The sequence below is a fragment of the Manis javanica genome, chromosome X (assembly GCF_040802235.1).
Source record: "Manis javanica isolate MJ-LG chromosome X, MJ_LKY, whole genome shotgun sequence".
In the NCBI taxonomy this organism is placed as follows: domain Eukaryota; kingdom Metazoa; phylum Chordata; class Mammalia; order Pholidota; family Manidae; genus Manis; species Manis javanica.
Window position 1 is genome coordinate 101,306,414 of NC_133174.1, and position 11,705 is coordinate 101,318,118.

An 11,705-nucleotide genomic window follows, 5' to 3' on the forward strand; every position below is an offset into this window, starting at 1 on the left:
CTCTCTCGGTGTTTAAAGAAAGCCCTTTCTTTTTATGAGATGATAATTTGGGGGTTGTTTCGTTTTGTTTCTTACTGCCTTTACTGGAAAAATTAAAATCTGGCAACCCCCTCTCAGTCCTGCAATTTTTTGGTTTGCAATAGCTTCAAGTCTGGGAAGCTGCTCTTTTGTACAGTTCTGCTAGTGCCTCGAGGTACCTCCTAACACCACTTATGTCCTAAGTGCTTATAAATTACCTGCTTCATAATCAGCAGCAGAATCTCTCTGAGGATTGACATCAAGCTTACAGCTCTGGAGTTTACAGTATACTGGTCTGTAGTTTCCTTATTTAAGAAAATTGGGACGCTGCCCATCTGCAGTCCTTCGGTATCCCTCCTGTTCTCTCTGATTCCACAGATCCTTCAGGACGGCACCTAATGCAAGGCAGTTCCGTTTGCTCTTCTTATAATGTTCTTTTCCCTATAGAGTTGGACATGCATATACATGTTGTTTGGGGAATTTGCAGCACATCCAATGAAAGCATAATTCCCAACTAACAGTCAAATCCTTCTCTTTGGAGCTACCCAGAACACACCTACCCTCTCCTCCATATGACAGCCCTTCAGAGACTTGAAGACAGTGTTGTGACTCTCCTGTGAGTTAAGAGCACCAGCTGAGTCAGACAGACCGGAGTGACAAGCCCAGCTTCACTCCCTCTCAGCTGTCAGAGCCAAGGTAAGTAACTTGATTTTAGTTTCTCTCTACCTCAGTTCCTTAGCTGATTTTATAAGGTGGGGGTAATAGACTTCATTGGTCTATTGTGCAATAAATAATGTAATATATGTAAAGTACTTACTAGTGCCCGGCAGAATGAGCACTCAGAAAAATGCTGGCTATTTTACCTCCTCTATTTATCAGGCACTGGGTGGGCATTTAAAGGGTCAGGGCTGTTGGGGAGCAAGAGGGTGAGGAAGGTGTCTCCCTCTCTGATTGATCAGGGAAGGCAGAGGACCGTAAAGTAGACCAGGTATCACTTTAGCCTGAGGTTGTCTATTTTCAGTTTTCTGGGAGCCTGTTTGCTAGGGCTGGGGGAAAGGATATTGTTGAGAATCTAGGGGAAGTTTTATTTTCAAGGGCTGGGAAGCTATTTGCTCACATATTGAACTGTCTCTTGTTTATTCTTATTTCCCTGAGCAGCTAGCCATGCAATCCCCCAAACTTAATTACCTCTTGTGAGGCAGCAGGAACATGACACCTCCTAGTCATATTGATCAGTGCAGACTGGGCAGGATGTGAGGGACCTGAGAGATGCTAAGCAGCAATTTCTGGGCTTTTCTTTTTAGAGGCCTCACCTCTCTGTTTGTAGAGACATTGGCATTAGTGAAGCAGAAGTCTGTGACCCAAATGGGCTGAGTGTGCACGATCTCTCTCTCAGTAGCCTCCTTAGAAGCAGGCTGATGATGAATGGTCACAATGAACCAGAACTTGGGATCCTGGAGTGACCGGTGCCAGAATGGTTCTCTAACTGTAGCTCTTTGCACACACTGAGTTTTGCAAGCAATTGTATGATATGAACTCCGAATGCCACTGCAGCTAGAAAAAGTTTGGAAGGAGACACACCCAACTACTAACAGACAGAGGAATAGGACTTGGGGGGCTTGGGGTGGGGTAGGCTCAGTACTAGCTTTATCTGTATATAGGATTTCAAGTTTTCATCTTGAGAATATATTCCTAGATTACATGTATAACTCTTAAACATAAATAAAAGCTAGAAGACCAAGAAATCGTTTCTCAAAACAAACAAAAACACAAAATACAAGGAAGCCATTGGAGACATTTTTGAAAGGTTGCTACTAACCAAGAGTCTGAGTAATACAAGCATTAAGTTTGTTGGGGGAGAAAGGTTGCTTGGGCAGGGAAATGGAGATTCTTAGAGAAAGTGTGCAGGAAGAGGAGGGTTGAGGATTAGACAGAGAACCCTAGGGGAACACACCTTTTCAAAAAAGAAAAATAACTTTTGCCTCCTCTAATAAAAGTAATATGGGTCCATTATAGACAAATGAGAAAAGACAGATAAGAAAGACAAAAGTCAAAGTCCCCTTTAATCTCACCACTTGGGTATGGTCACTGTTAGCATTTTGGTATATATCTTTCCAGGTTGTATTTTTTCTATGCAAAAATATACATATTTATTTTGTAAATATCAGATCATTGCTTTCAATAGCTGCTGTAGATGCACCATGATTTGTTTGATCACTAAATGAATTGTGTTCTAACATTGGCATTTAGGCTATTTCCAAGTTTTTATTATCATAAACAACAGTGCTTTGTAGCTCTGTGACCTTGAGAAAGGCAGTTAACCTCTCTGTGTCTCTGGTTCCTCATCTGGAAATGAAGGTGATAATAGTGCCTACCCTCAGTGCCTGCCACTGTAAATGTTGGCTTTTATTATTAGGTATAATAATAATAATAATAATAATAATGATGATAATTATCATCATTTTTGGGTTTCCTATGAGTATTTTTTGGTTTATGGGAGAGGGGAGAGTGCGATTTTTCTTTTTGAGTAGTGTACTATAGTGAGCTCTGGAGTCAGAGCTGTGTGCTTTTGGTCATGTCAATTAATCTCGCTGAGCTCAGTTTTCCTATATGTAAACAGGGGATTAAAAGGACCTAGGTCAGAGGATAGCTGTTAGGATCAAATGAGAGAATGCTTGTAAAGCCCTCAGCAAAGTTCTTGGAATATGGGAAGGGTTCAACCAAAGTCAGTTGGTATTATTATTACTACTACCATTATTATTATTAGGACAGTGACTCAGCCATTAGTAGGAGTAGGAAGACGGAAGTGGCAGTGAGCAGAGCACTTTGGAGTGTTTTTAACCACTTGTAGGATTACAAAGAGAGGAAATGATTTTGGAAGCAGACTGAGCCAGGCTCAAATGTGGGCTTTGCCATTTACTAGCTCTGTGACGTTGGTCATAAGTTCTCCAAGCCCATTTCCCCACTTGTAAGATGGGAATGGTGTCACGTCTACTGTGACGCCCAAAGGATATATATAATGCAAGCATAGTGCTTAGCCTGAGCGCCCAGGAATCCTTGGTTGCTAATTATGAATGTGGGATGGCTTATAATAATAGCCTGAATGCCTCTCCAAGCTCCCAGACTCTAAGTACCTATACCTTGGCTACTTGAACTTCACCTGAAGGCTTTGCCTTGTCCAGAGCTCAGGGACCAGTTCTGCCCCTAGTCTGGGGGTTTAAAGACACCATTCAGAAGGATAGAGGGCTCTGGTAAACCTTTCAGCTAGCTCTACTCTGACTTTGTTCCCCAGTTCTGAAAAGAAGGCTGTAGCCCCGCTTTTATGAGCAAGCCCTCTCCTGGTATGCTCAAAACTGGCTTGCTTTTTGAGCCAGCTGTCTGAATGTCCAGGAGCCTCGCTGTTGAATCCCAGCCTTTTGGCACGGACACTGGTTGTCAGATTTCCCTCGGTGTCTCTGACACTGGGACAAACTGGCTCTTTGATGATCACCATTGCTCTATTAAGCCCCCACGGCCCGCCTTCCCAAGCCCTGGTTTCCTCCCTGCATTTGAACCTCTTTGAACTCTACTGATGTTGCTCTACTCAGCCTTCTGCCTGGTTTCTTACCTCTAACCCCTGCCTGCGCTTCCGTGTCACACCGGTTGCAGTGTCTGGTTCCCAGGACCCCTGTGTCTGCTCAGCCGCAGAGGATATGTCTCATTTCCTGACCCGGGACCCTTTCAGTTCCCTCTCTTTAATTGTGCGTATCTCCTCTTTGAGACAGCCAGAGGCGGGCATCTTGGGCTGGTACAGCTATCGGGGGTGAGGGGCAAAGGGGGTGGAGTTGCTCAGGCCAAGTGCTAAAACAGAGCTTCTGGAGGGCTGTCAAGTGAAAGGCGGCCAGAGGCAAATGTCAGAGCCTATATAGAGGCAGGAATCTGGGACCAGAGAGACAGAGCAAGCACTAGCAAGTCAGGAGCAGTGGGGCGGGTGGGCGGGCTGGCAGGCTGGCTGGCGGGCAGGAGGGGGGTGTGGCAGGGGATAGCTAAGGGAGATTTCAGAGAACAGCTGCTCCTACTGGGTCTTCCTGTAATGAACTGGCTGGGCATGGGGCATAAGTAAATTGGCCAGGCTAAAAGAGCTATGGGTGCAAAAGACACACTCTCCCTCTTCTCCCTAACTGGCGAGGTAAGGTCTGTCTGGGCTTTGCCTGGTGGGAAACTGTCATGTGTCTGAAGATGGGAGGTGGGTGTCTATGACTGCTCTTTTGACTCATCTTTCCCACTGCACCAATTATTAGAGCAATCAAGGTGCCAGCAGGAGGCCAGTATTTCTTTTATTACACCCCATCTTGGGGTTGTCTAGGCTGGAGATGGGGGGTTCTCAGAGTTTCTGAGTAGGAGGGAGGGAAGACAGACAACTCTAGAGTTGGAAGGACCTGGGAATTTATGTGACTCCAAGAAAATTATTAAGCTTCTCTGGGCCTTAGTTTTCTCATTTGTAAGATGAAGTAGAGTACTACCAAAATCTCTTAGTGTTGCTGTGGGGACCAAATGAGATGATGCGTGTAAAGTGCCTAGCGGAGTGCTTGCTGGTGAATGCCTGTTCAAGAAATGCTCACTGTTGGTATTTCTGTCGCTTGTATCCTTGTTATTATTATGGAGGCACAATGCCGTGGGAATCGATGACTTTTGCGACATTGTCGCAAATGAGCAAGTGTTCCATTTGTGGCATGGGCAGGCTGTGGGGATGCGTCAGCGTCGCATCATGTGTGTGTGGTTTCCAAGCTATGTGCCAAGAAGCCCGTTCTGGGGCTGCTCATGGGGGTAGGCTGGAGAGGTGCGGCTCTGGGATTGCCTGCCTGCACATCATCAGAGACACTTGAAATTTATACGTGTTATAGACCAGGCTTCAAGTGAGCCATGGTCCCGGATGTCAGAGAGATCATTGCATGCAGCCTTAGGGATGCCAAAGGCTAGGCAATCCCAAGGAAGTGGTGACAGTCAAAGATACACAGTTTTTACCATCACAGTGACCCTATTTTAGCCCCGACCTTGGCTAGTCTGAGAGGGTAGATAAAACGGGAATAATAATATTATCTACCCTGTAGCGTATTGTAAGGTTCAAGCGAGAAAACACTTGCAAAATCCCTGTACACTACAGGCAGTGTAATTTGTGTATAGTTGCCTAAAGTATAGTGCCTGGAACACACTAAGTGATCAATATGTGGTAGTAGTAGTTGTTTTTGTTATTAATAATAATAAACAGGAGTTTCAGTTCATGGAACACAACTTCCAGTCAATGGTCAGATAAGCGCCTTCTTTTTTTCCCAAGAAGACATTCAGGGCCATCACAGTAGTAAAATGGGGACCAAATCCCTGGCGGGACTCAGTGAGCACCCTGGGGCAAAGGGCCTTCTCTCCCAGGCCTGCTAGTGCCTTGGCCTGCTGGCCCAGTACTTCGGTGCGACCCAACTCTGCCCAGGAGCCTGCACTTCTCACAGTTGTCCAGAAGGTGGTACTCATGCTTCGTTTGAGCCCAGGCTGCGGGGCTCGCTGGGGTTTTATAGCCATGGGCAAACTGAGAGGCTGTGCTTTGTGACTGAGGTGGGTTGGTTTGGAAAAGATAGAGGTGGAACGGATATTTGCTCCAGCTTCAGGTTTGTTCATTGTTCCACAGCTTGTTACTGATGCCACACAGCTGACAGCACCTAAAACAAGCCTCCATCGTGAACCATTTGTCTATTTCCCAATCTTCTTGATACTGGCTTTGACTGCTAAACTTGTTTCCTGTTTACAGATTTTCTTGCCAGGGCTTCAGTGGGACCCCTGATACCATCACTTTCGGGGCTCCCTCCACACTATCCTGTGGCCATAGCAGATATGTCACTACCCTTACGTTCACTGCGATTCAATAACATGATGGGGGAAGAAAATGCCGACCCCCAAAACAGGGAGATGGCCTTCTCTGGACCAATGATAGAGACCCAAGCAGAGGTCCAAATTCTGCATTCTCATGTACAACCTACAGTCTCAACTTCAGCATCAGAGCCTGGAGGGATGTCCACACAACTGATGACATCCCCAGACTTTGACATCATGTCTCCACCTCTAATGGTAGCACCAAACTCTGGCACCCTGTCCCCACCACTAGTGCCAGCTTCAGACTCTGGAGCACTGTCCCCATTGCTAATGCCAGCTTCAGACTCAGAGGCACTGTCCCCATTGCTAATGCCAACCTCAGATTCTGGAACATTGTCCCCATTGCTATCCACTTCGGACTATGGATTAATGTCTCCAGGACTGATGACAATTCCTGACTTTGGAACAGTGTCCACAGCACTAATGGCAGCACCACATTCTGAAGAGGTATCACCATTGGCAATGCCATCTGCATCCTCTGGAGCAATGGCTACACCTATAATGAGCACTGCCTCCTCTGAAATGATGGCTACGTCATTGATGCTAGCCCCAGATCCTGGGGAGATGTCCCCACTCCTAATGCCAGATATAAACCCTGGAGTGAGGTCCACACAGCCAATGCCAACTCCAGGCTCTGAAGCAATGTCACCATTGCAAATTACAGATGAAGACACTGAAGCAATGTCCAAAGTGCTAATGACTGCCCTGGCCTCTGGAGAGATATCTTCATTGCTTATGTCAGGCACAGACTCTGAAGCAATATCCTCACTGATAATGTCAGCCCTAGCTTCTGAAGCAATGTCTGCACAGCTAATGAGCACCCAAGACTCTGGGGCAATGTCCACACTGCTCTTGTCAGCCCCAGATACTGGAGAAGTGTCCACATTGCCCAAGCCAGCCCCAGACACTGAAGCAATGTCTCCACTACTAATGACGGCCCTAACCTCTGGAATGATGCCCACCCAGCAGATGCCAGCCCAAGGCTCTGAAGTGATGTCCCCACAGTTAACACAAAATCTAGATTCTCAAATTATGTCTGCTACACCAATGACAGCAACAGCCTTTGAGGGGATGTCTACACTGCCAATGAGAGCCTTAGACCCCAGAGCAGTGTCTACATCACGAATGAGAGCTCCAGCCTCTGGAAATATGCCTACATTACTAAAGACAGTCCCAGACTCTGGAGTATTGTCCACTCCACTGGTGACGGGCACATCCTCTAGAGTAATGGCCACAGAGCAAATGTCAACCACAGCCTCTAGAATGATGTCCACTCAGCTAACAATGGCCAGAACTTCTGGAGTAATACCCACAGGCTTTATGAAAGCCCCAGCCAATGGGGCAATGTCCACACCACGAATGAGAGCCCCAGCCTCTGGAATGATGTCCATGCCACTAAGGAGAGCTCCTGTCTCTGGAGTAATGTCCATGTCACAAAGGAGAGCCACAGCCTCAGGAATGACAGCTGTACCACAAATGAAAGCCTCAGCCTCTGGCACAATGTCCACACTGTTAATGAAAGACACAACCTCGGGAGTGATGTCCATGCCACAGATGAGAGCTACAGCTTCGGAAGCATTGTCCAAGCCACTAACGACATCCAAAACCTCAGAAGCGATGCTCACACAGCAAATGACAGCTGCAGCTTCTGGAGAGATATCCACAATGCTAATGAGCGACACAGCTTCTGGAGCCATGTCCGTGCCACATATGACAGAAACTGCCTCTGCAGGGATGCCCACACTGTTAATGAGAGCCCCAGCCTCTGGAGGCATGTCCACACCACAAATGACAGCCACAGCCTCTGGAACTATGTCCACGCCTCTAACGAGAATCCCAGGTCTTGGAGCAATGCCCAAGGCACTAATGAAAGCCACAGCCTCTGGAAATATGCCTTGTCAGCCAACGAACACTCAAGACTCTGAAGGGATGTCCATGTCACTCATGAGATCCATGACCTCTGGAGAGATATGCCCACTGCAGATGCGAGCCCTAGCATCTGAAAGGATGTTCACACCAAAAACAAGAACTCCGGCATCTGGTGCAATGTCCATACCACTAATGAGAGCCTCAGACCCGGGAGATACGTCCACACTGCTCACAAGAGCTGCACCCTCTGGAGGGATATCCCCACCACTAATGAGACCCCCAGTTTCTGGAGAGATAGCCACACCTCTGAGAGTCCCAGCTTATGGAGCAATGTCAACTCCACCGACAACAGCCACAACCTCTAGAATGATGCCCATGCCACAAATGAGGGCTCTAGTCTCTGGAGCAACGTCTGCACCGCTAATGAGATCCATGGCCTCTGAAGTGATGTCAATGCCTCAAATATCAGTCACAGCCTCTGGAGGGGTGACCATGCCCATGATGAGAGCCCCAGCCTCTGGAACAATGTCCACACTGCAAATGATGCCCTCTGCTTCTGGGGAGATGTACACACTATCTGTGGGAGCTCCAGCCTCTGGAGTGGTGTCCCTGCCACTAGTAAGGACCCCAGTCTCTGGAATTATGTCCACACCACTAAGGAGACCCTCAGCCTCTGAAGCTGTATCCACAGAGTTAACAAGAGCTCCGGCCTCTGGAAAGATGTCTACTGTACTAACGTCAGCCATGGCCTCTGAAGGGATGTCCAGGCCATTAATGAGAGCCACAGCCTCTGGAACAATGCCCACACCATTGATGTCAGCCATGGCTTCTGGAGAGATATCTATGCCACTAATGAAAAGCATGGCTTCTGGAGCAATGTTCACACTGCAAACAAGAGTGGCGAGTTGTGGATCTATGTCCTTGCCGCAAACAACATACGCAACTTCTGGAGGGATGCCTGCACCACCAGTGAGACCCTTAGCTTCTGGAATGATGTCCATGCCACTTCTGAGAGCCACAGCCTCTGGAGGGATGTCCATACCACAAAGGACAGCCATGACTTCTGAAGGGGTATCTATGCCACTGAAGGCCCCAGCCTCAGGAGCCATGTGTATATCACAAATGGCAGCCACAGACTCTGGAATGATGCCTACTCTGGAAATCAAAACCACAGACTCTGGAGAAACACCTGCCTCTCAGATCAACATCACGGCCTCTGGACTGCAGTCCACACCACACGTGACTGCCACAACCTCTGAAACAATGAACCCACCACCAAAGGAAGTCCCATCCTTTGGCATGCTGACCCCAGCACTCTGTTACCTCTTAGAAGAACAGGAAGCAGCCCGGGGCTCATGCTCTGTGGAGGAGGAGATGGAGATTGATGAGGAGAAGCAAATGAAGGGATTTTTGGCTGATTCAGAGAAAATGGCATTTCTAGTGTCTCTTCACCTGGGGGCAGCAGAGAGGTGGTCCATCTTGCAGATGGAGGTAGGAAACCCCCTCTCAGATGAAAACAAATCTTTCCTGAGCAGATCACAGGGCTTGTATGACTCCCTGTCCGAGATAGACATCCTCAGTGCTGTCCTTTGCCATCCCAAGCAGGGCCAGAAGTCAGTCAGGCAGTATGCCACTGACTTCCTATTGCTGGCCCGACATTTGTCTTGGTCTGATGCCATTCTACGGACCAGGTTTCTGGAAGGACTCTCGGAAGCTGTTACCACCAAAATGGGCCGGATATTCCTAAAGGTGGCTGGCAGCCTAAAGGAGCTGATAGACCGGTCTCTCTACACTGAGTGCCAGCTGGCTGAAGAGAAGGATTCCCCAGGCAGCTCAAGCCAGGTTCTGCTGTCAGCCTGTAAGCGGAATAATGAGGAAGCAATGGAGAATGAACTGAACTGTCATCAGCGCACTGAGGAGGTAAAGGTGGGGAAATACACTCAAGGTTTTTGAGCAGAAAAGTGAGGAGGTCATGATGGGAGGAGGTCACCCTGCTCCTTTGAATAGACTAATGAAGAGGCTGGGGGAGGGGGAGGGGCACTGAGCTCCTAGACCATAATCCCCAACTTGGAGTTTCATCAGGGGCCTTGCCATGCAGTTACATTTGGTGTATAAACCACTCTGGGGAGGAATGCTCTGCCCAAGGTACTGAGGCCTGGAATGGTTAAAAGTCCAAATCCTCTGCCTATAAGGGAGCTAGTTGGGCTCAGAACCAACTCTCAGTTATTCCAAGACCAATTCTAAGAGAGGGGTCATCTTTTGGAGGCTGGGTCCCAACTATACCCTCCTGCATTGTGGACCCAGGTCACTAAAAAATTTGGCTAGTTTAGTCCTCAGTTGTATTTTATACAAGTAAGGTACATTAGTCAAGTTCCTTGATCTGCTAAGTTACTGAAATTATTCAGACAGAAGACCCACTGTCATAGTAGGTATGGCTCTTACCTCTGCTGTTTTTTGTTTTTCCTCACTCCCAGCACCAGCATGTTCCCAAACGCTGTTACTACCTGAAAGAGCATGGAGACCCTCAAGTGGGTCTGCACGACCACCTTCGACAGAGCATAGGCCATCAGAAGGCCCCCACCAACAAGTAATGTGGTCCCCCTGGACTCTTCTTCTGTGTTATTTGACTCAGCTGCTAACTTGAGGACTGGTTCCTGGACCCATTCCATTCAATTACACCACCAACCTTGTGGCCTTCCGTCTTCAGCCTCCCCCTCCGGGCACATCCCACACTATCTCCCACTTGGCTAGCTTGACCTTCTCTTTCACCCACATGCCTGTGACCTTCCCTGACAATCAGAGTGTTGACTTCAAGAGTGTTCAGTGTGTGAAGTTCTGAACTCCCATCACCATTGAGGCCAGTTCTAGTTCCTGGTTCAGGGAAAAGTCTAGGCAGGAGAAACCATGTCCTACCTTAAAAACATCTTGGAATATCTTGCCACATGTCATCAGGCAAACATGAGGAAGCCCTGGTCCTGTTTCATCTGGCAGGGAAGCCTATAAGGAGAGTGATGCCCACTCCTATACCACCGTTTTCATCCATAGACTTGCCTGTACATGCCCCAACTTATAGCACGTAAAATGTGTCTCCAGGGCTTTGCCCGGTTTATAGTCTCCATCCTGAACCATTTGTTCTGACCCATAACAATAATCATAGTAATGGCTAACATTTATTGATTATGTACTATGTGAGTGGTATTGGGCTAAACTTTTGGCAGGCACCATCTCATTACATTCTTACCATAACCCAGCTTCTTGTGTTGTCAACTTCTGACCTCTTGATGTGTTGTCTACGGCGCTTGTCTTGTCTCAATGTCGTTATCTTTAGCTCTGCCCTCTGGGTGATCCCTCAGTTGTTAATTGCCCCCACTCCCTTTGGCTATTGTGCTTCATGGCCAGCACTCTTGATAAATGTCTTGTCTTTAAACAGGCATAGATAATTAAAAAATAATTCAAGCAGCATTTGCCTTCAGGTAGTGGGATTGTGGGTGTTTTTACCTTCTTTCTAATTCGCTGTACTTTCCAGATCCTATATAGTAAGCATGTAGTACATTTGTAATCATAAAAGTAAATAAAGTTCATTTATGAAAAAACAATTAACTGTGGCTTAACAGAACTTGGTTTAATTGAGTCCTTCATTCAATCAATATTTATTATCTAACATGTGCCAGCCCGTGTTCTGGGGACAGACAGATAAGAACCCTGACTGAATGAAAAATTCATTTCAATGGAGCAGGGAGACAGACAATAAGCAAGAAAACACACACATAAGATAGGCTGAAATTGTGGTGAAGGCTATGAAGACAAGAAATCAAGATAATGGGGAATTTGATACTAACAGGGCCAACTTATTTATTCAATAATGTCCATGTAATTGGGTTACCCAAAGATCTTTTAAAAACAGTAGGAGTGACATG

General features: G+C 47.1%; 1 protein-coding gene across 1 annotated transcript; it reads left to right on the forward strand.

Moving 5' to 3' along the window:
• Positions 1–361: 361 nt before the first annotated feature.
• On the forward strand, positions 362–11,344 carry RTL9 (retrotransposon Gag like 9). The gene is made up of 3 exons (XM_017671501.3): positions 362–714; positions 5,798–9,708; positions 10,263–11,344. Exons 2-3 carry the CDS (start codon positions 5,881–5,883, stop codon positions 10,377–10,379), a joined length of 3,945 nt encoding a protein of 1,314 aa, XP_017526990.3. The 5' UTR covers positions 362–714; positions 5,798–5,880; the 3' UTR covers positions 10,380–11,344.
• The last annotated feature ends 361 nt before the right edge of the window (positions 11,345–11,705 follow it).

Excerpts from the sequence above, each read along its gene's own strand:
- RTL9 (XM_017671501.3), top strand. The coding sequence starts at position 5,881 with ATGTCACTACCCTTACGTTCACTGCGATTCAATAACATGATGGGGGAA. Across the intron at positions 9,709-10,262 it reads GTCATCAGCGCACTGAGGAG|CACCAGCATGTTCCCAAACG; the intron begins GTAAAGGTGGGG and ends CCTCACTCCCAG.